We start from the raw sequence: 23,005 nt of genomic DNA on the forward strand, positions 1-23,005 counted from the left end.
TACAGCCCGCGTAGTAACCATAGCACACTTGTTTCTTTGCCAGTTTTTCGAACAACATTGTTTAGAAATTCCTACACTGTCTTATCCTGCAAAATTTTTAATTCCCTTCCACAAAACATACGAGACATTAGATCCAGATCTGTGTTTTTAAAAAAAATAAAAACTTGGCTTCTTGAGTTTGATACCAACCAGATAGAAATTTTGATGCACTACGTTGTATAATATAGTCTTTAATTTTATATATGCATTGTATAGTTTTAAATCTTCCTTTTTCTGTTTTATTATGAGGAATTCTGTAAACTTAGCTTTTGTATTCTTTCTTCAAATTGTTTCATGACTTAATTTAGTCAATTTATATTTGAAATATCTTATTCTCATTTTAAATACATTTTTTTATATATATCTTGTATTCCTTTTTTTGTTCACCCCACTACTACTATTTATACAATGGAATTTGTTAAAACATGATGTGACATACAACACTATTTTTATTATATAAAATAAAGATGTCAGTAACTATTCTCTAAGTAATGATATTGTAGACATGTAAAATTAAGCTATCGAATATGTACATACGCTTATGAGAATAATGAAATAAATAATAATCTAAATCTAAATCTAAATCATGTAATATTTCACTGCCCTCGATTTCACGGCGAAATAATCTATGTACACAGAGTTTTTGGAGAAGAGCCTCCGATTAGGAATTTAGTTCCGATCTTATCTGCACCCAAAATAGATTGGTATTGAAAATGAGCGAAATTGGACAATAAACAACGCCCACTTTTCCGATTTCGAAAATTGAAAAAGTGGAAAAAATGAGATAATTCAAAAATAAATATCGCCAAATAAATGAAATAATTTTAACGAGAAATTACGAAAACAACAAAGTTGCATTCTATTGATGTCGAAAGATATGCCTTTCTAATTTAAACGGCTCCAATTTCCTTTTCCTATCAGTAAAGCTCAAGAACACTTGTTAGCTGTATCAGCAATAAATCTTACCAACTCATGTTTCACCAATGGGACATGGCCAATAATACGTAGCCTGCTTCGGAGTTTGCCCATTGAAAAATAGTTTTATTTATACTTCAAATAATGGTTTTCAGCTATATCTACTTAAATTTGCAAGTACGCAACCTGGAAAGAAGTTTAAATTTTGTTTTATTTATTTTGCATATTTTATAGAAACGTAGTGCGTAAGCTAGTTTAATGTAATTTTCATTTATTTAGACAGCTTTTTTCTACGTTTATGGGATTTTTGTTTTTTGAGTCCGCTTTTTTTGTTAACATTTTAGAAAAACTAAAAATGAGGTTAGGCCAGCAATGCTTAATAATGATTAAAATTTTTGATGATTACACTGTGTGAGACCAATAAATACTTGGGAAGTTATACCATTTTTCTTAGTGAAGATATTTAATTTTTTTTTAAATTTAATTTATTTATTTAAAGTCGACGCAAACACAAAGCGGTCGACTAAATTATTGTAATAGAGAATTATACATGTAAATACAGAGCCATTCTTAAAATTAAAAAGTTTAAAAGAGGTACACAGAAAATTAGAATGTTATAAAAATTTGAAATCACATTGTATAAGAAAAATAAAATTAAAATATCAGGCTAAACCTAAGAGTATAGCAGTATGTAAAGCGGCAAACGAACATTCAAAGCCAATGCAGTTATACAAATCATTGTAACGTGAGCACCAATGACGCAGGGGACTGTTTCTAGCAAAATTTTGCCGGCATAGAGGTAAATGAAAAGGCACAAAATATCTGGAGGCCCTAGCAGGAACCGCAAAATTTATTTGAGTGATTAGGTCAGGGGAGTCCATCGCGCCAATGATGAGCTTGTGAATGAACATAACGCCAAGTAATACTCTACGATTCTCTAGAGATGGCAAATTAATTAGAAGAAGCCTATTCCTGTATGGTGGAAGATGAGTACTTGATTTCCAGTTGAGACCTCGTAATGCAAAAATTAAAAACCGTCTCTGAACCGACTCAATCCGATCAATATGGACTTGATATATTGGAGACCAATCACATGAACATTACTCGAGGATCTTTGTGAAATAAGGGTAATCAAACTCTTTAGCCCAACGTTTGATAAAACCTAAGGGACAAGTGCAGAATACATACATTTGTCAAAAAAATAAAAAATCGGACTTTATAGAGATTTTTATGCTGATTTCAACGGTATATTTCTTTTTTGGTGCAAATGAAAGGTTTTGGGGTAATTCCATGTCAAAAGGCGAAATGATGAATTTTTCCAATCAAAATATCTCCGAAACTAGTCGATGGATTTCAAAAATTAAAAAATCGAAAAAAAACGTATAAAAATACCTTTCATCTGATGTATAAATATCTTTAACTTTTCTTGTATTTATTTACCAAAAATTTGAAAAGGCTCTTTTTTGGTGGACATTTTTTAAATTTTATTTTTTTTTTCAAAAAAGGCTTAATTAAAATTATCACAAACTAGTCTTATCTATTCCTATATTAAACACAGCTTCCTTTTAACCTAGTTAACTTAGTCTACAAATTTTATACATATATATTAAATTAGCTTTCTTATAACCTATTGCCCTGTACAGTAATTCTGCACAGAATACCCTTAGCAGATCCAACACCGGCTTCGCCATGCACAGCAATTCTGCGTAGAACACCTTTCTGCATAGGCGGCCTTCGGCCGCGCTTATAAAAAATAACCCTGGGCTACGCCATGCCAAGTACGGGTGTGTGGTATAACCGGTGATGTCCTTCTGCGTAGTACACTCTTCTGGGTAATTTTTTTAAAGGTGTTCGACGCAGAATTACTGTGCATGGCAATAGGTTATAAGTAAGCTGATTTAATATATATGTATAAAATTTGTAGACTAAGTTAACTAGGTTAAAAGGAAGCTGTGTTTAATATAGGAATAGATAAGACTAGTTTTATATAGTTTAAAAAAAAAAAAATTTTAAAAATGTCCACCAAAAAAGAGTTTTTCAAATTTTTGGTAAATAAATACCAGAAAAGTTAAGGATGTATATACATCAGATGAAAGTCATTTTTATAAGTTATTTTTAGATTTTTAAATGTTTGAAATCAATCCACTAGTTTCGGAGATATTTTGATTGGAAAAATTCATAATGTCGCCTTTTGACATGGAATTACCCCCAAACCATTAATTTGCACTAAAAAAGAAATATACCGTTGGAATCAGCAAAAAAAAATCTCTATAAAGCCCGATTTTTTATTTTTATTTATTTTTTGACAAATATATGTATTTTGCACTTAATTAAGCCAAACCTAATACACCAGTTGCTTTGTTTATAGTGGTTGAAATATATGTGGTAAAACTTAATTTCGGATCAAAAATAACACCTAGATCAGTTACAACAGATATCCGCTACAGAGGGTTTCCGTTAAGTATATAAGATTACAGAACCGGCTTCACACGGAGAAAAGTCATTTGCTTACATTTAGAGCAGTTCAAAGAAAATGGGCTTTGAAAAGAGTCAAGATCGGCCTGAAGCTGATGCTGATTAAAACAGAACAAGTTTGAATGCAGATATGTATAACAAAGTTTTACATCATATGCGTACATAAACACTCTATAATGTAAGATAACCTTTGGTAAGTCGTTAATGAAAAGGGTAAAGAGTAATGGACCCAAATGGCTATCCTGGGGCACGCCAGAAGTTACATCAAACGACTTTGAAAGATTGTTGTTGAAGAAAACTCGCTGAGTCTTATTTTCAATATAACTTGAAATCCAACCTAATAAAAGCGCTGGAAAGCCCAGAAGATCAAGTTTGTGAACTAAGAGCTCGTGATTAACAGCGTCAAATGCTTTTCTAAAGTGGGTGTAAATTATATATGTTTGTTTGCAATCTAAAAAACCATTCATAACAAAAGACATAAATTCAAGTAAGTTGGTAGTTGTTGATCTCCGATGCACAAAACCATGTTGACAAGGTGATCTTAAAGAGCTACACAGATATTGAAGCTGGTATGTAATTATCTGCTCAAAATTTTTAGGGATAGCTTAGAGCTTAGCTATGCCTCTGTAGCTCTCAATATTTGACCTATTACCTTTTTTATGCAAAGGTATAATAAACGATTGTTTCCAAATAGATGGGAATGATGCGGATTCCAGAGACAGTTTAAATAATTTAAAGATAGGCTCAGCTAAGCTGACAGCACAGTACTTAAGTACACAACTAGGAACACCATCTGGATCCAGTGAAGATATCGGTTTCAATGCAAGAAGATTATTAAGAACAGTATCCTTATCAATAAATGGGTTTAAAATATTATTAGAACTTTCCAAGCAATATGGATAAACATTATACTAGACACATTGGGATGAATAGGTTGATTTAAAGAATTCAGCAAATAAATCTGCGATTTCGTGATCAGAATTTGCGCTTATGACGATACAAATTTCAGCGCGGCACTAATTATTTAGAAAAATCAATAGCTTTACCAGATCTTTTGAAACGCTTGTAGAGCCTAGATTTAATATTATCAAGTCTTGATAGTTGCCTTGAGAACCAAGGTGGTTTAGCCGTGGTGGTACTGGAATAACAAAGAGGGACACAGCTTTCAAAGAAAGCATCAAGTGAGCTATAAAAGAAGAAAGTCGCTGTATCAACGTCTGTACACGCATAAAAACTCGACCAGTCATGCTCAGAAATCAATATATTGAGCTCACTAAAATTCGCGTTTGAAAAACATCTCTAACGGGGTCGGGAATTCGGCTTAGATACATCGAGCATCGCAGGTTGAACAACATCCAGTACTATCTCAAGCGTAGGATGAATAGGGTCTTCAGGAAGGGATAATGGGGGAGTTCGGATTAGAGTAATACCTGCATAGTCATCTGTAAACACTAAGTCTGAGATTTTCCTTTTAGAATTTAAAATATTATTAATTTTGAGAAGAGATGTATCTAGCAGGCTATTTAAAAACTCGTGCTGAGTAGTGGGAGTCATAAAATTTGTGCAGATGGTATTGATCCAATTTACTGATGATAAATTGAAATCACCAAGAACTACAACGTGGTCTTTGTCCGCAATTGCGAGTACAAACTACAAGGAGGAGGCACGGCAGTCACCTGCCTCGGTTGCGCATTGTCAACATTAGGCAAACGCAGACCGGCGGAGGTAGAATTACCACCTGTTTTGGTGGAACTGGAAGCAGCATTGTCATTAATGGTAGTTATATCATTAACAGCAGTAATTTAAACATGACTTTTAGCAGCAACATTTAATGTTGCATTATCGTGAGAAATCTTACTTACAGCCAAGGGTGTAGGTTTAGCATTCGTGTTGACTTTATCAGCGGCTATGTGTTTAGCAACAGCGTCAGCATTTGCAGTTTTTGCAGTTTTATAATATAGAAGTATGATTGTATACAATATTTTCCCTGGACATCCCAAATAACCCCACACCAATGGTTCCAAAGTAGTGTAAGGAGTAGGGTCTGCGATATACTGTGCAGATCGAATTAAATAGATCCTAAAAGCTTCCAGATCACTACAGCGTTTTCAGGCGAAAGTAGTAGTCGTAACCAAATCAGTAAAAAAAAAAAAAGCTGGAAGAAAATAGCTTAAACTGCATCCGTGTCAACTTTTATATTGACAGACATGTAGCAGTTAAGGTAATAATCTTGCATAGCACAGCATGTATAAGTGATTTGGAGTGTGTCAGGAATCCCTGGAAAGAGTCGGAGCAGGGAGAAGCATATATCTTAAATAGATACCAGGGCATATGGGATTAGACAGTAATAAAAAAGCGGACACTTAACGAGTTCGTAAGTCTATTTGAGGTCATCATGGACTGGACAGTTTAACCTAAGCTAACCATACAAATTTGCTTATATATCGTGAAGGTCTTAAAATGGCTGCATACAAGATTTTCCCCGGACTCCCCTAAAATTGTGAGTTACGTTCAAAAACTGGTCTTTCGTACCTTTGGATTCTGGAGAGTTTAAAAAATATGTTGCTATAAAGCAATATTCAGTTTCTTTCCGGATTAAATAAGAAGAGATGTATACCATTACATCCATATCAACGAGGAAAGCATAACGCAACTGTAAAAATGTTACAAAATTTAAAACAAATGTTAAATATATCAATATCAATAAAAAATGTTGAATTGGCCAATTGTTGTTTGAGTCTAGAATCCTCCTTTGGGGACTAATAGGACTGTAACTTTTGTAATAATCAACCAATTTTAAACTTTTTATCATTTTGTTACCTTTCATGAAAATGAAGTGGTATATAGGGCTTTTCAAAAATCTCAAAGTTGTAAATTATTGATTGAGAAAAGATAGACTCACCAATAAGTATGTCGAATTGATCAGGTTGTCGATCTGGTTTGATTTAGCCTTGTCCGTCTGTTCGTCTGTATGTTTGAAGGCAAACTACTTCCTCAACTTTTGGGATACCTTGATAAAATTTGGTGAGCGGTTAAAGCTAGGTGTACGTTAAGGCATTTGTAGGTACCGGCCAGATTGGACACATATATATCTCCCATACAACCGATTTCAGAAACAAAAACTTTTTGTCATATCTTCCTTAAATTATGTTACATAAGCTTCTAATTCCCAGATGGTTTCGTCAGTGATCCGTATTGCTTTTTAAAAAAATGGTAGAGATCGTTCTTACATATAACATATACTCCATACAACCGATTGTTTAGATCGGAAGCTTTCTGTAATTTCTCAGGGTTCGTATTTACGCACACACGCGCTGCAAGTTTGCATATTTTTCGCTCATGCACATGAGCTGTACGCTATCAGAAAAAAAAGCTTCTGTGCTATACTTATGTGTGCCGACTCGAATAAAGTAAATGCACATATGTGTGCTTTGTATATAAAATATTTATGCATATGTTAGCATTTTTCTTTCAAAAACAACACAAAATTTTTTACCTCTCATTCGGATTCATAAACAAATAGGCAAAAATTAAAAAAATTTCATATCCAACAATTTTTTGTTTCAAAAATTGCCAGAAAAAGTCAATTTTTTCAATCAAATATGTACATGTGTATATTATATGAATTTCTATTCAGCTGTCTTACGCCTGTGGATCTGAGACTCTAGGTAAAGGAGGGAGAAACTGAAAATATTTTCAATTGTGCTCCTTATTAGTAATCTGTTATGACTAGAGCATCGCCTCAGCATTGTAATATTTGAAGTGAAAATAATCTCAAACTCCCTCGGATAAGTCAGGTTACGCTTTTTTAACTTATGGTGCAATCGGAATAAACCAATGTATATCGTTTCAACTGCATACGGCACATTAACATAAGCAAGTATATTGAATTAAATAACACACACATGAGCATGTGCATAACATTTTTGAATCAAATAACATACTCGTGTACTTATTCTTAATTTCATATAGCACTCACCCAAGTTAAATGCTCTGTATTTTTTCAATATTGCACAGCTCATGTTCACAGATAATTTATTTCCCGCACGTATGTGTGCTGAGCAAATCCGGGCCCTGTAATTATTGTCCGCCCCCTAAACAGCTAGAAGCTTCAAATTTATCCGAATGCTTACGTATGTGACCCTTTTTTTTTTTAAATATCTTAGAGATTGGTTGTATAAATCCCTTACAACCGATTGTTCAAATAAGAAGCTTTTCGCAATTTATATCTCATTTGAAGAGCTAGAGGCTTCACAAAATGAATGCTTATAGCATTTATTGTTATCTGAAAAAAAGAAAACAAAACAACTTTGAGATCGGTCGTATATATAGCACATATCCCATATAACCGATTGTTCAAATAAAAGATTCATGGTTATAGCTACATATCTCATGCAGACAAAAACAAGTGTGAGACTTTCTGAGAAGCTTAATTTTTTCATATTTATCAGAAATGTCGCTTATGTACATCTGTTCAATATGTATTACTTATGTTCTACAGCCATTTTTCAAATATTACAAATTAGAAAAGCTGGCAAATGGTAAGGTAAAAAGTCTTCGGCACACACTGCACAACGAAAACAGTCCCGGCTTTTCTTGTTGAATAGTGCATGTGATTTCAATCATACCCACCTTAAAAATTTTAGATTTCAAGTTATTAGTTGAAAATAATCTTTTAATTGAATTAAATTTATGAAATGATTGATTATTATTAATTACTAGGCGGCGCACGGGGTGCATTTTGCGCAACATATTGTAACGAATGTTAGCAGCACTGAGCGATGCTATCGTCTCTAAGCCGATGCTAACCAGTGACGTGAATGCACATCAATAATTCATCATTATGTATCTACATAAACGAATAAATAATTGAGTCTACACATATGTACGTATACGAACATCTGAGCGGCAATGCACAAATACATGCATATATCTTATCTGAGTTGTCACAAGAGAGAGCAATAATTTGTGCACGTAGTTGTGGCTGGCGATTTTGTAGCCGAAACAACTAGTAACTTCTGGAAATCGAAGAGCCTAGAAGTATGCAGCGTAAACTATAAAAGCGGCGCCAGCGAGTAAGAAGTAATTCAGTTTGATTTGAATTGTCAAGCAGTTACGAGTAAGACGATATCTAGCGAGCAATAGCACTATTATTTTGAAAGTCAGTTTCCTTTAAGATATCAGTTTGGTTATTAAGCTATTCGTTGCACAGTTTGAGGGTTATTGTGAAGTACTTAATAAAGGCCATTTTTCCATCATTCAATATTGGAGTTATTTATTCAACAGTTTAGTGATTCGAACTTAGCAGAGGATTGCAAATAAGAGGATTTGCAGAAAATTCGTTACAATTGGTGTCAGAAGAGGAATTGTTGAATAAATTCCGGAGGACAACAAGGACATGGCAAAGTTAAGTGAATTGAAGATCCCGCAACTGAAGAAGGAGTTGGAGAGCCGTGGATTGAATACAAGCGGCGTTAAACTCGAACTTCAGGCACGGCTACGCGAAGCAATGGAAGCAGAAGGAATTGATGTGGAAGAGCATGTCTTTCATCTTGATGGCGAGGAGACAACAAAAATTGAAGAGAAGAACGAAACACCGCAGACGGTTACCAGTACAGATTTGAACATGATTTTAGCTGCAATATCTGCTCAAACATCGACAGTGTCATCTCAACTGGCAGAACAGAAGACATATATGGCATCACAACTAGAATCGCAGGAGAACCGTATAACATCCAAGATGGAAGAACAGAAGACATATATGGCATCACAACTAGAATCGCAGGAGACACTTTTAACATCCAAGATGGAAGCACAAGAGGCACGTATAACAGAAATATCATCACAAATATCCACAAATATGTCATCACAGCTGGAAGAACAAAAGACATATATGGCAACCCAACTGAAAGAACAAGAGGCACGTATAACAGTACAACTAGAAGCACAAGAGGCGCGTATATCATCAAAACTCGAAGCGCGCATGGACGAAAAAATAATGCAGTTTGAAGAAAAATTCGAGGCAGAGGTGGATGCGTTGAGAGGTCGTATACAGGAATTGCAACTTAATCGGCCGGCTGCTTCAGCGAGTAATACAAAGGTAAAAACTCCATCTTTTGACGGTTCTGTTCCTTTTCAGGTCTTTAAGCTACAGTTTGAGAAGACCGCAGCAGTGAACCAATGGAATGCTGAAGATAAAGTTGCTGCACTGTTCGTGGCATTGAAGGGGCCAGCAGCCGAAATCCTACAGACGATTCCCGAAGGAGAGCGGAACAACTATGAAGCATTGATGACCGCTGTCGAGAGACGTTACGGAAGCGAGCATAGGAAACAGATATTCCAAATTGAGTTGCAAAACCGTCACCAAAGAGCGAATGAGACTTTGCAGGAGTTTGCCTCGGATGTTGAAAGGTTGGCTCATCTCGCAAATGCGGACGCACCCGTGGAATACACCGAGAGGGTAAAAATCCAGAGTTTTATAAATGGCATACGGGACGTGGAAACGAAGCGAGCTACATACGCAAACCCAAAGCTCACATTTGCTGAAACGGTATCACATGCATTGACTCAGGAAACTGCCTCCCTATTAAGTAAACCAGCATATAAGGCTCATCGTGTAGAAGTAGAAAGGCCAGAATGGGTAGACACAATTTTGGAAGCACTGAAGGGATCACAACAGAAAAATGCCGGAGTTATTAAGTGTTTCAAGTGCGGCAACCCAGGTCATATTGCACGACATTGCAGCACCGGTCCGAATAGCTCCAACAATGTGGGTGGCCGTAAACGCAGAGCTGAAGGAGATGAGCAAATCTCCAAGTCCACTCAATCGTTAAACTAAAGCGAGTCAGCCGCAAGGGGCGACAGCTGGCTCCCTCAATTGAATGCCCCATAATCTCTATCTCACAAATTGGAAGAAGGTCAAACAATCTTACTGTCGGAGGACATGTGGATGGAAAGGAACGTTTACTGACTGTAGATACGGGTGCATCTCATTCCATCATTCGAGCGGATTTAGTCAACAAGAAGATAACACCATTGCATGGAGCAAGATTGCGTACAGCCACTGGAGAAGACAGCACGGTTCTAGGAGAAGTATCATGTGAAGTCGCAATTGGGAACGTCACGGTAGTACACAATTTTATAGTGGCAGAGATTGTTGATGAAATCATAATTGGAGTGGACTTCTTAATTGACCATGACATCAAGATCGATATGCAGAAAAGGGTGATGCTTTATAAGAACCAGGATGTGCCAATTAACTTCAGTTTGGAAAAAGGTTTCAGCAGTAATCGAGTACTGGTGGAGAAAAGTCGACAAAGGCCACGAAAGTCAAAGGTAAAGGTTGATGAAACGAATGGGCCAAACAAAGCGAAATCAAAAGTACCTGCGACAAAAACACCGGCATTGACAAACCCTAATGGACGCACTAAAACGACTGCAAGAATTTTGCAGGAAGCATGCAAGGGTGGTTTCAAGCCATCGCGCACTTCTGTTGGGAAACGGCGGAACGATACTGTCAAGCCAATCCGTCAAGCGCAAGCTTTGCGAAGTAGTTCATTGGTCAAACAACAGAGTGTGAGGAAACGACTAAGGATAATGAGTAGTAAGATCAAACGCAGGTACAATGAGAACAATAATTCGGAAGGGTTCTTGGAGGGAGATTTGGTACTGTTAAACAACCCTCTCCGGCGGAAAGGTGTTCCAGCCAAAATTCGATGCATTTGGGAAGGCCCGTACAAGGTTGTGAAGAAGATCAGTAATTCCATCTACCGCATACAAACCATTGGGAAACCACGAAATAGAAAGGTGGTTCATTTGGAGATGCTAGCGGCGTTTAGATCGAGAGATTTGTCTGATCGGGACGATCAGACTTAGGTGGAGGGCAGTGTAACGAATGTTAGCAGCACTGAGCGATGCTATCGTCTCTAAGCCGATGCTAACCAGTGACGTGAATGCACATCAATAATTCATCATTATGTATCTACATAAACGAATAAATAATTGAGTCTACACATATGTACGTATACGAACATCTGAGCGGCAATGCACAAATACATGCATATATCTTATCTGAGTTGTCACAAGAGAGAGCAATAATTTGTGCACGTAGTTGTGGCTGGCGATTTTGTAGCCGAAACAACTAGTAACTTCTGGAAATCGAAGAGCCTAGAAGTATGCAGCGTAAACTATAAAAGCGGCGCCAGCGAGTAAGAAGTAATTCAGTTTGATTTGAATTGTCAAGCAGTTACGAGTAAGACGATATCTAGCGAGCAATAGCACTATTATTTTGAAAGTCAGTTTCCTTTAAGATATCAGTTTGGTTATTAAGCTATTCGTTGCACAGTTTGAGGGTTATTGTGAAGTACTTAATAAAGGCCATTTTTCCATCATTCAATATTGGAGTTATTTATTCAACAGTTTAGTGATTCGAACTTAGCAGAGGATTGCAAATAAGAGGATTTGCAGAAAATTCGTTACAATATATAAAAGTCTTACATCAAATATCAACAGAAATCAGCTGTTCTCTCAATCAATCATCTATCAATAAAAACTTACATGCGCTTGAGCTGCCACCTGGCGAATGTTAGCAACTGCCGGTAATGCAGTGTTACTTACTTACTTACTTAATTGGCGCTTAACCGCCTCAACGGTGAAGGTGGAGAATAGTGTTGCCAGCTCCGTAACAATATTTTTTATTTTAGTAGAACATTATAAGGTGGTGGCACGTCGACATAAATGCAAGCGAACATACCCTATCAAATTATTTTGATTTTGTAAAAATCTTTGACGGGTTTGTTTGGAAGAGAGTTTTTATATTAGTTTTCTTGTTGCCGGTGTCGGATCTGTTAAGGTAATTTTTTTAAAGGTGTTCTACGCAGAATTACTGTGCATGGCGTAGCCGTGTTGGATCGGCTAAGGGTTGTTTTTTTAAAGTGCGGCCGAAGGGTATACTACGCAGAAGGACATCATCGTGGCGGTAGCCATGGTTATACCACACACCCGGACTTGGCATGGCGTAGCCCAGGGTAATTTTTTATAAGCGCGGCCGAAGGCCGCCTACGCAGAAAGGTGTTCTACGCATAATTACTGTGCATGGCCACCAAAAAAGAGCTTATAGTCGAAAGAGTTAATAGTCGTAAGGTTATGCAAACAAAATTAATTAAATACTAAATTATATACGGCGGCCACCGTGGTGTGATGGTAGCGTGCTCCGCCTACCACACTGTATGCCCTGGGTTCACACCCCGGCAAAGCAACATAAAAATTTTAGAAATAAGGTTTTTCAATTAGAAGAAAATTTTTCTAAGCGGGGTCGCCCCTCGGCAGTGTTTGGCAAGCGCTCCGGGTGTATTTCTGCCATGAAAAGCTCTCAGTGAAAACTCATCTGCCTTGCAGATGCCGTTCGGAGTCGGCATAAAACATGTAGGTCCCGTCCGCCCAATTTGTAGGGTAAAGCAAGAGGAGCACGACGCAAATTGGAAGAGAAGCTCGCCTTAGATTTCTTCGGAGGTTATAGCGCCTTACATTTACTTTTTTTTATTTTAAATTATAAAAAACGAAAATAAATTATTGATTACTAATCTTTATGCAAAGGTAAGGGGTCTGTATTTGGGACTAGTGCGGATGGGAGCTACTTAGCCGAGTAAAGCTTAGTTGAGTAGATGTAACTCTGACGGTTGAACTTAGCTGCGTTTGTTCATAAATATAATAAAACAATTAAATTGGAACGGATTAAAGTACTCTTTAAACTCTAGAAGCTCCAATTTGGCGAATTACAAAACTTTCCAATCCCCATAAAGGTAGGAGAGAAGGTTTAACCATTTGTAGTACTTCAAGAGGTATTTTGTAACACGCTATTTACAGCCAGGGAGACGTATTTCTCTCTATTGTGTTTCAATTTGCGTTGTGCTCCTTTTTAGTTTTTCCTAAAAAAATCGAGGAACAGTATCCAAGACATGTAGAATTTTCACAGCGAAGCCTTTCGTGCCTAAAAAACACTCCTGGTGTAAACTACTGCCGAGGGCGATCTGGCTTAGAAAAACTTTTGCTGCTTTGTTTGTGATTTTTGCACCATGGTCCTTCGGTGTAGTAGTGAGTTGGTTAGGTTTGGTTAGGTTAAGTAGTAGCCGCCCTAATAAGGGAAGCTCACTTGGACAACATGGGGTCCGTTTTGATACCATATGCAATAAAATAACAGTGACGTAGATATAGCTACTTAGAAATTCGTTGAGTAGCAACGATAAACCTCGGAATGATACCGATCTCAACTTTGGACAAATTCTCGGGAGACCTAAGTGAGTCGCGACCGAAGTACTTTTGCCTAGTTTTGGCAAAAGCTGGGCAATAAAGCATAACGTAATTTGGTGGTTCTACCTCATCATCCTCCATACAGGTGCAGCAGGATGGAGTTTCCAGTACATTGAGACATTCCGCATGGATACCCATGTCAAAACCCCAGTGACCATTGTTAGGTGAGCCTAAGTGAACCCAATTATTTTGGCACACCTCCTGCCATCAACTCTCAGCTAGAACGATCTTGCTACCCTGCAAGAGGTGGTGTCCGCCCAACAGCCAGCCATCTTCATCCAGTTCAGTTGTACCGATACGGGCTAAGAAGTTACCCGTGATATCACTATGGCCCGGGACCTAGATACTCTTAATTGCAAAATAGGTCGATGCAATCGCAAGCGAGGTCAGGCACTCCCAGACTACCCTCGATCGCACTGTAGTTGAGCTCAAGGCCTTGATAGCCGCTTGTCTATCAGAGTAGATGTTAAATTGCCTAACCATAGTAGCAGTGGATAGCATTCCTTCCACCGCATCCTTAATCGCAGAAACTTCCGCTTGGAATATACTGCAGTGATCAGCCAACTTAAACTTGCGGGTTAAATTTAGCTCTTGACAAAAGACTAAAGTCGAAACTGGTAAGGAGTGTCCGAAGTCAGAAAGCCCATAGCCCATATCACGAAGCCGGCATAACGACCGGGCCGCGGCCGCCTTTCCCGCAATATCTACTGGATGTATTTTCAGTATGACATTCAGTGCCAAGGTAGGTGTTGTCCTGAGAGCACCACTGATACCGATCAGCGCCGTCCGTTGCACTGACACTAACATTTTGGAGTTTCTCGCCGTGTCCAGTGCTTTCCACCAGACCAGCACCCCATAGAGCAGAATCGGGTTGATCACCATCTCATAAAACTAGTGTACTACTCCTGGCGAAAGTCTCCATCTCTTTCCGATAGCCCCCCTGCAGCAGTACAAGGCAACCGCGGCCTTCGTGGCCCTATCTTCCACATTGGGTCTCCAGGACAGTTCCAAAACAATCCCAAAATATTTCACCTTATCAGAAAGTACCAACGGTACCCCTCCAATCGAGGGAGTTCTGAAATCGGGCATCTTATATCTCCTTTTTAGCGAGGTCATCTACATATACAACCACCATTGGATTCCAGCTCCACAAGAAGGTCGTTGACTACCACAACCCAGAGCAGAGGAGATAAGACACCCCCCTGAGGCGTGCTCCTGCACACCTTCCTCTCAATTATGGCCCCTTCCCACTCCGCTGCGACAATTCTGCTGCAAAGAAATTTGTGAATAAATTCAACCATAGCCCCATCGACTTCTAAATCAACGAGAGCTCTTTCGATAGCCCCCGGTAAGATATTATTTAAAGCCCCCCCCCGATGTATAGGAAGTTATCTAGAGCAAACTCTTTGTGTTCCAAGGACCCCTCTATTTGCTTTACAATCCAATGGAGAGCTGTTTCCGTCAATAGTGAGTTATTTAAACAGCCAATTTTTTTCGAGTACAAGTAGTTTGCATACGCTAACTTATCTTGAAAATGCGGAAATTCTTAAAAAATTGTGAATGAGTATGAAGACGTCAAAAGTTCCGAGTGGCGAAATGTGCAAACTTTTCCAAGAAATATTTAGTAGCAATCGCAAATCTTCAAGAGTGGGTTTAAGGCAACAACGATATCAGCAAAAAAATTTAGTTTAACATTTTGTTATATACTTTTACAAAATAGTATATTTGTTTTGTTAATTAACTATTTGAATTCTTTCTATTTACAGAATTTGAAAGTACAACGAGACATCCCCCTCACCATCGACGTACAACAACAGCACATCCAATGGCACATCAGCACCTATCACAACCTATTTTGGAAGCTATAGCACTTGCAGCGAAATTACCATCATCATCTACATCGGCATCATCTCTGACAAAGCTCGAGCGTACAAATGCGATTATGGACAGTTTTGAAGATATTCCAGTTAGCGGTGAGCCAATATTTGAAAATACCACCGATCGTGAAGTGATAGCAGCAGTCGGTACAACTGCACGATTACATTGTCGTGTGCGAAATTTGGGTGATCGTGCCGTCTCGTGGATACGTAAACGTGACCTGCATATTCTTACTATCGGCATTATGACATATACGAATGATCAGCGATTTTTGGCGCGACACATCGATAACTCAGATGAATGGGTACTAAAAGTGGTATCGGTGCAACCACGAGATGCTGGTATTTACGAATGCCAAGTGTCGACAGAGCCAAAAATCAGTCAAGCGTATAAGCTTATGGTTGTGAGTAAGTATCGTGCAAAGTAAATATGAAGTGGAGGAAAGAATAAATTACACTAAGTATCGTCTAAATATGCTAATACACACGATTCCATAGCCCCACGTAATTTTGAGATTCTTCTTACCTTTTAAAAAGAGTTTTATGACTTTAGCATTTCCCTCGGGGCATAATTGAGAGAAAGGTATGCAGAACCACGCCACAAGGGGGTTTCTATCTCCTCAACTTGGGGTTTTCGGGGTATATGAGCTTATAGTGCAGCCAAAGGCAGTGGCTACCGAGCAACGGCCTATGTGTGTGACCTCAAAATTATTGTCAGATGTAAATTTCGGGAAACCTTGCGCGATATTTTGAAGAGCTGGATGAACTGAGCCCACATGGGACTACCAATAAACAATGGAAAACGGAGCTGGTTCTGGGGAATACCTTTGGTACTTTCTGATAGGGATAAGTATCTGGGGGATTATATTAGACATTTAATTGTCCTTTAGTATATATGTGAAGGATATGGTTAGGAAGGCCTCGATTGTGTCCCCTAAACTACTGCAGAGGGGCCAACGGTTAGCGTGGTGGACTCCCGGAAAGGGTAGTACACTGGGTTAATGAAATGGAAGTCAAACCGATATTGCGGTGGTCTGCTGCGATTACTTAACGCAGCAAGTTTTGCCAAAATAAAAGTGTCAGTACAACGCACAGTGATGTATCAGAGCCGCTCTTGTAACAACACTTGCATCGACACTGAAAGTCAAGCTGAACGTATATCCCTTGGATATTGCGGGCAGGACAGCTGCGGAACTGAAACAAAGCAACAAGAGTTCTCTTTGCTTGCACGCGACTCTATAGCAAAACATGGGGGCTATCTCTTAAAACTTCATACTTGTGACTCAATGTAGCTTTGAAGCCAAGAGTCACCTATGCTTCACTGCTTTGATGGCAGAAGACCACCGTGAGATATACGTCGTGCAAAAGCCTCTATAGGAAACGGGGTATCGATACACTGGTCTGATTAAAGAACGTAACAAAACTTGATGATGGAAGAACGTGAGCTGATACCTCTGGGGTAAACTCCAAAAGATCGATACCAATGGCTTGCTTCCAGGCTATTTTTTCTAGGCAGAAATCTATACACTAAAAGTTTGCAGGAGAGAATATCTACGAAGGAGGCTTATTCTCGAAGAGTGTACTGATTATGTTAGTCTGCGAGGCAGCCTTGCATGCTTCGAAGTCGTAAGGAATTACTTCTAAGCTAGTGGATGAATGCATAAATGATCTAAGAGCCTAAAACAGGTATACTTCCAACTTATTGATGTATGCAGAGAGAACTGACAAACTCTCACTTTATACTATACTGGATATTGTAGACCCAGGTATCACCTAAGTATGTTAAATATATCGGATACAGAAATCTGTCGCTTTTATGAGCTAGAGGATGAAAGACCAGTCTACGTTCTATGCCATTGCGCTGCTCCGACAAGGAAGAGACTTGCCTTTCTGACTTTTAATCCTCTCGTGATATAAAGTAAAAAGCCAGAAAGGTATTTAAAAGTCAGAAGAACCCCCACTTTCAGTAATGGGCTGAAACTTCAAACACAATAGGACTAATAAAAGGTCGAAGTGCATTGTTGGTCACTCTCTTTAGATTGAGTGGCTTGTAGCAATCTATCTGCCCTCACTATGATATAGAATACCACATGGAGGATAGTAAAATTGTCAGGAGGACTTTATAACTGATCAACTAGCGAATGATTCGAGAGAAGCGCAGTCGCAGTTCTATATTCTATCATTTGCTACAAAATAGCCCATGTCAGTTTCGAGGTCAGTTTTAGCACCATATTGTCGCACTCTTCGCATATAATATAAATAGCTGGCTATAGTAGGGAACAAAGCTTCCTTCGTTTCTTGAAGATTTTTTGGACTTTCTTATAATCCTGTCAAAATTACTTTGTAGGTTATTATCATAGCATTATTTGAGCTCAACTTTACACTAGAACACCGATAGACCTAAGAATATAATGGGCCTTATTTCTGCACTATATACCCAGCTTAAGAGTTAGATAGATAGATAAGTTGTGCGGTTAAGCACTACGACCTATTTGTCTATTTTCCCCTCATTCTCTTCACAATACCTCGTACAAACCGAGTTCTCTGAAAAAATCCAGAATGGTTTTCGGTTTCAATGGGGTATGTGGCTACTTTCTAATTTTGGTGATCCTAGTATCCTAAGTCGTCCTCTCGCGACTGCATCGCATTTCATTAGAATGTGTTCTGCAGTCTCATCTTCACGATCACAGAATTAACAGAGGCTACTAGACGATATACCTAGTTTATGCCTGTGGCGCTTTAGTGACCTGTGAGTATGCCTATTAAAATTCTAAGGTTGCTTTTTGGGACATTAATCATAGCTTTATATCGCTTTGAGTTGTAACCTCTTATCAGTGTCTTTGCATGCCGAAATCCTGGACTTTCACGCCAGTGTTGTTCTTTGAGGCACGCCTCTTTTTGGCTGAACTCTTCTTTTATTGTGTGTGACCTTATCGGCATGATGAGTTCGGTTCCTATTGGCTGTTCGGCCGCCGCCAACCTTGCAAGCTCTTCCGCTTGCTCGTTACCATACACTCTCCTGTGTCCAGGTATCCAGGTTAAACGGATGGTGTTATTGACCCCTAGACTGTTTAACCTCTCTACGTACTCAAGGACTGTTGATGATTTAATCTCAACTGAAAATATTGCCCTGAGCGCAGCCTGGCTGTTGCTGAGTAAAGCGGTTGTCTCGTTTGTATATCCCCGCTGTAAATTTATCTCTGCACATCGGCTTATGGCGAAAACTTCGGCTTGGAAGATGCTTGGATATTTTCCGAGTGGTAGGGACATTTTGGTACGGGGGGCAAAGATCCCCGCTCTTATGGCCTTAGGTGTCTTCGAGCCTCCCGTTTACTGTATTATAGTGTGTTTCTGGTGAAGTGTTTCAATCCTGTAAGTGTTCAACGTACACTTGTTCCCCACCTCTAGTTTGAAGCGCTTCTACAATTTAATTAGTTTCCTCGTGTCATCTCTGGGAAGTTGGGTGAGTGGAATCTGCTCCTTAAGCTTCTCTATGTTCCCTGAGTTGTAAGAATTGTAGCTGTTTCAGTTCAATTTGATCTCTAAGTACACTGCTTAAGCGCTCACTAATCTCTTTGAAAATATAATTCATTTTCACTCCGCTTTGTGTAGGAGCATCCAGATCTCTTGTAGCAGGCATTACATCATTCTGATAAGCGCTCCTCTCTCCCTCTCTGTACTATGTACACTAATTAACCTCACATATGCAATTAAATACTGCAAACCATTCTATTAGTGCTCATTTACTGCCAATCAAATGAGTTATCATGCTAACGCATTTTACCTACTCTTCTATTTATTTTTCGATTTTCCTCTTTTCCTCTTCTTACCACACGAATTCGTTTTCTTTGTATATTTTTTGCAATTAACGTTGATTACGGCAATGAAATGTAATGCCAACGCAAACACCTTTACACTGCTGTCATTATTGGTAAATGTGCAACACCGAAAACAACAACAACAACAACAACTGTAACAAAAATAACCAACAAATCTCCCATCTACATTCGAGTGAATTTGGTTTCCTGACGCCATACGCACACTAACACAATTAAACAAATACATACCCTACGCATATGCGTTGAATGGTTATGATGATTGTAATTCTTTGCTCAATTTTCAATTTGCTACAACTTTACAATGTTTGGTTGCTTGGTTGTTGATGATAACGTTGATGATTTTGTTTGGTTACCTTTACCACACATTCACATACATATGTCCAGCTTCAAAGGCGCAAATTCTTTCGAATCGCGAACTTTTCATACAAAGTGGCAGCGACATTAATTTGACGTGCATTGCACCGCAAGCTCCTGGACCCTATGCGCACATGATGTGGTACAAGGACAGCGAATTAATTAACGATTCTACGCGCGGTGGTATACGCGTCATATCGGAGCAGCAAATGAAGACAAGCAATTTGGTGATATCACGCGTACTGCATCGCGATTCGGGGAATTACACATGCGCAGCAGATAATTCAAGTAAGTATTAAATGCAAATTACATATTAGGGTGTGTACAAAATATATTCTTTTATTGTAGTATAGTGAAAATATTGTTCAATATGTTCTTTTTATTTTGGTATAATGAAAATATTGTTCAGTACATCTAAAAATAAAGCCAGTTAAAATGTCAGCTTTTTATTTTTATGTTCACTACTACTTTTAGTTTATCCATACAAATCGTAAAGCATAAGGACTCCCTCTATGAGAAACTAGAAAAGACATACGATGCCTGCCCCGCAATAACATAAAAAGCATGCTGTGCAACTTAGACTTCAGGGTGGACAACGAACTCGTCGCGGCTCGAAATATGGTAATATGCATTACCAACATGTAAAGATATACGAAACCAACTGGCTGTCTCCTGATGGAAGAACACGAGACCAAATCGTTCACGTCATGATAGACGGCGAAAAAAGTTCCAGTATACTGAATGTACGCACTCTTCAAGATCCAAATAACGACTCGTGCCACAACCTAGTGGCAGCCAAGTTGTGTGCACACCTCCGTGCAGCAAAGAAAGTGCACCCGCGGCAACGCGCGGTTAGTTGCAGCATTATCGTGAAGCAAAGAAAGAATAGAGACACCTATTTAGGAGGAAAAAAACGGGTAACAGAAAGGCGTGAGTGCAAAGTGCTTCAGATACTGGCTCAAAAATCACTAAAAACTACGGCAGATGAAATAAGGTTTCAACAGCTGGGCAGATTCTTATAGGAATGACAATTGCGACCTGGTAACTCACCTACAGAGTGTGCTTGATTTGGGAAGAAAAAAAATATTCTTTATTGCTAGCGAACGAGAGGGAAGATGTAGCCGCTTCCTTAACCGCCGACGATGAAAAACACGTGCCAATACCCGAGAGAGGTTTGATGGTGCTTTGCCCAATCCGCGAGGAAACAGGGAAAGCTGCCGTTACTTGTTACGAAACGTCCTACATCTACTAAGCACTTAAGTGCCCGTTAATGGTGATTATGACACAAATCGTATGGGGATATGATTTCCTGTTATTGGAAGTCGAATTTTAAGCTTAAATAAGTACTAAACGAGCAAATTTAGCAAGAAATCCCGTCTTACCTTTTTTATTTGGCTTTACGCATTTAAATACCAACATTTTTAACTACTGATTTTCTTGCTAAGTTTAAGGGATGTGATACACTTTTTGGAAAAACTCCAAAATGCCCAATCCGATTTGTGCGAGGTATGTAAAGTCGCGATGAGGCACCAGTAAACAAATAAAAAAAGGGTTGAAATTTTTATTTATTTTTCGATTGTCGTGAACATTACCTTTACTACTCCTAAAGAAAAAAACATAGGTTTTCTGGTTCACCCTAAAATATATACACCTTAGCATATTAAAAAACCTCTCCCATTTTAAATACCTTTCATCAATTTTATCTGTTATCTTTTGTCAGCTACTTGTGCGATTAAATTATATAATCACATACACTGGTGGCAAATTTTATTTGCAATTAAATATAGCTGTAACGAATTCTTGGGATTATTGATATTATGCATCTTCTGCTAACGTTCGAATCGCTGAACTGTCGAATAAATAACTCCAATATTCAGTATTGCAAACTTGTCTTTATTTAGATTACATTGGGAGTACTTCACAATTATACTTCACTTCACAACTAATAGCGTGCTTAAATCAAACTGATTCGTCATTCCTCGGCTTGCGCTGCTCTTATACTCTCTGTTGCCTCGTCCGCATATTTCTCCTAAGGTCTAGCTAGACCTTTCACCTTCTAGAACTGTTGTATCTACTGCTTGGTAATTTAGTTATATACGTGTGTATGTGCGAGTAAGAACTTCTTCTCTTAGCCGATGGCTACATGTGTGTATGTGAAATATCTCTTCACTTCGAGCTGCTGGTAATGTGTGTGCAGGTACGTAAGTTTAGCTGCTTGTTTTTTTGTTGTTGTTGTAATTGTTTACTAACAGCATAGTTTTGCTAATAGTCGCCACATAGCGATAAGTTTTTGCCCCCTTGGTATTTTAAATTAAATGTGGCTTTATGTTCATTTTAAAAAATTATGTTTATCGAAGCTGCTTCAAGCACTTTTTTCTACTCGAACATAAATTTCCCACTAGTGTGATCGTAAGTACTACTTTTTTTGTTCTGTTACGCTGTTGGTTTTTCGTGGAAGGAAGAACGCTTTATGCACTGATCGGGTTATTAGAGCTTTACTGTGAGACTCTCCGAGCGTAAGACTCCCTTCTTCTATGAAGGACTACCCACTTAAACCTAATCTCCCGCGTTAAGCATTACTTCAGGTACGGGTGTACGCTACGTGAGTTCTATGGCTACTCTCACGCTAATGGGATAGGCATTCACCTTCTTGTTTGCTGACAAGTATATATGTAAGTCGCATTTGAGCCTACCGAATCCCGTCTTTCGCCTCGGCAGGTCATGCTATTGGTGACTTTGATCATGAAAAGGTCGCCAATTATTCCTTCTGCCCTTCTTCGCTATTTGGCGAAGTGCTCGAGGAAGGTGTGGCGCAGAAATTGAGTCAGGAGAGGGCGACTCCACGTGGTCGCTTCAACCATGGGTTTAGTTCAGGAATTATTTTCCTGGTTCAATTTCCTACAGTACTGTTCTTGTCAGCGTTGTTGTTGTTGTTGTTGACCGATAAGGGTGCTCCCCGAAGGCTTTGGGGAGTGTTATCGATGTGATGGTCCTTTGCCGGATACAGATCCGGTACGCTCCGGTAACACAGCACCATTAAGGTGCTAGCCCGACCATCTAGGAACGATTTATATGGCCACATTAAACTTTCATGCCGTCCCTCCCTCCCCACCCCAAAGTTCCATGAGGAGCTTGGGGACGCTAGAGCCGCGTCTGTTAGTGGCAACCTGAAGTGTTGCGCTACACAGCCCCTTGAAT

General features: G+C 38.8%; 1 protein-coding gene across 7 annotated transcripts in view; it reads left to right on the top strand.

The window, feature by feature from the left end:
* Positions 1–23,005, top strand: part of dpr5 (defective proboscis extension response 5) — a 47,145-nt gene that overhangs the window by 17,623 nt on the left and 6,517 nt on the right. For all 7 annotated transcript variants that reach the window (XM_067763658.1, XM_067763748.1, XM_067763784.1 and 4 more), the window contains exons 3-4: positions 15,504–16,022; positions 19,838–20,095. In XM_067763658.1, coding sequence (XP_067619759.1) covers positions 15,504–16,022; positions 19,838–20,095 — 777 coding nt within the window. The remainder of the gene's footprint in view (positions 1–15,503; positions 16,023–19,837; positions 20,096–23,005) is intronic.

This window comes from Eurosta solidaginis, chromosome 1 (assembly GCF_040869045.1).
Source record: "Eurosta solidaginis isolate ZX-2024a chromosome 1, ASM4086904v1, whole genome shotgun sequence".
NCBI lineage: Eukaryota > Metazoa > Arthropoda > Insecta > Diptera > Tephritidae > Eurosta > Eurosta solidaginis.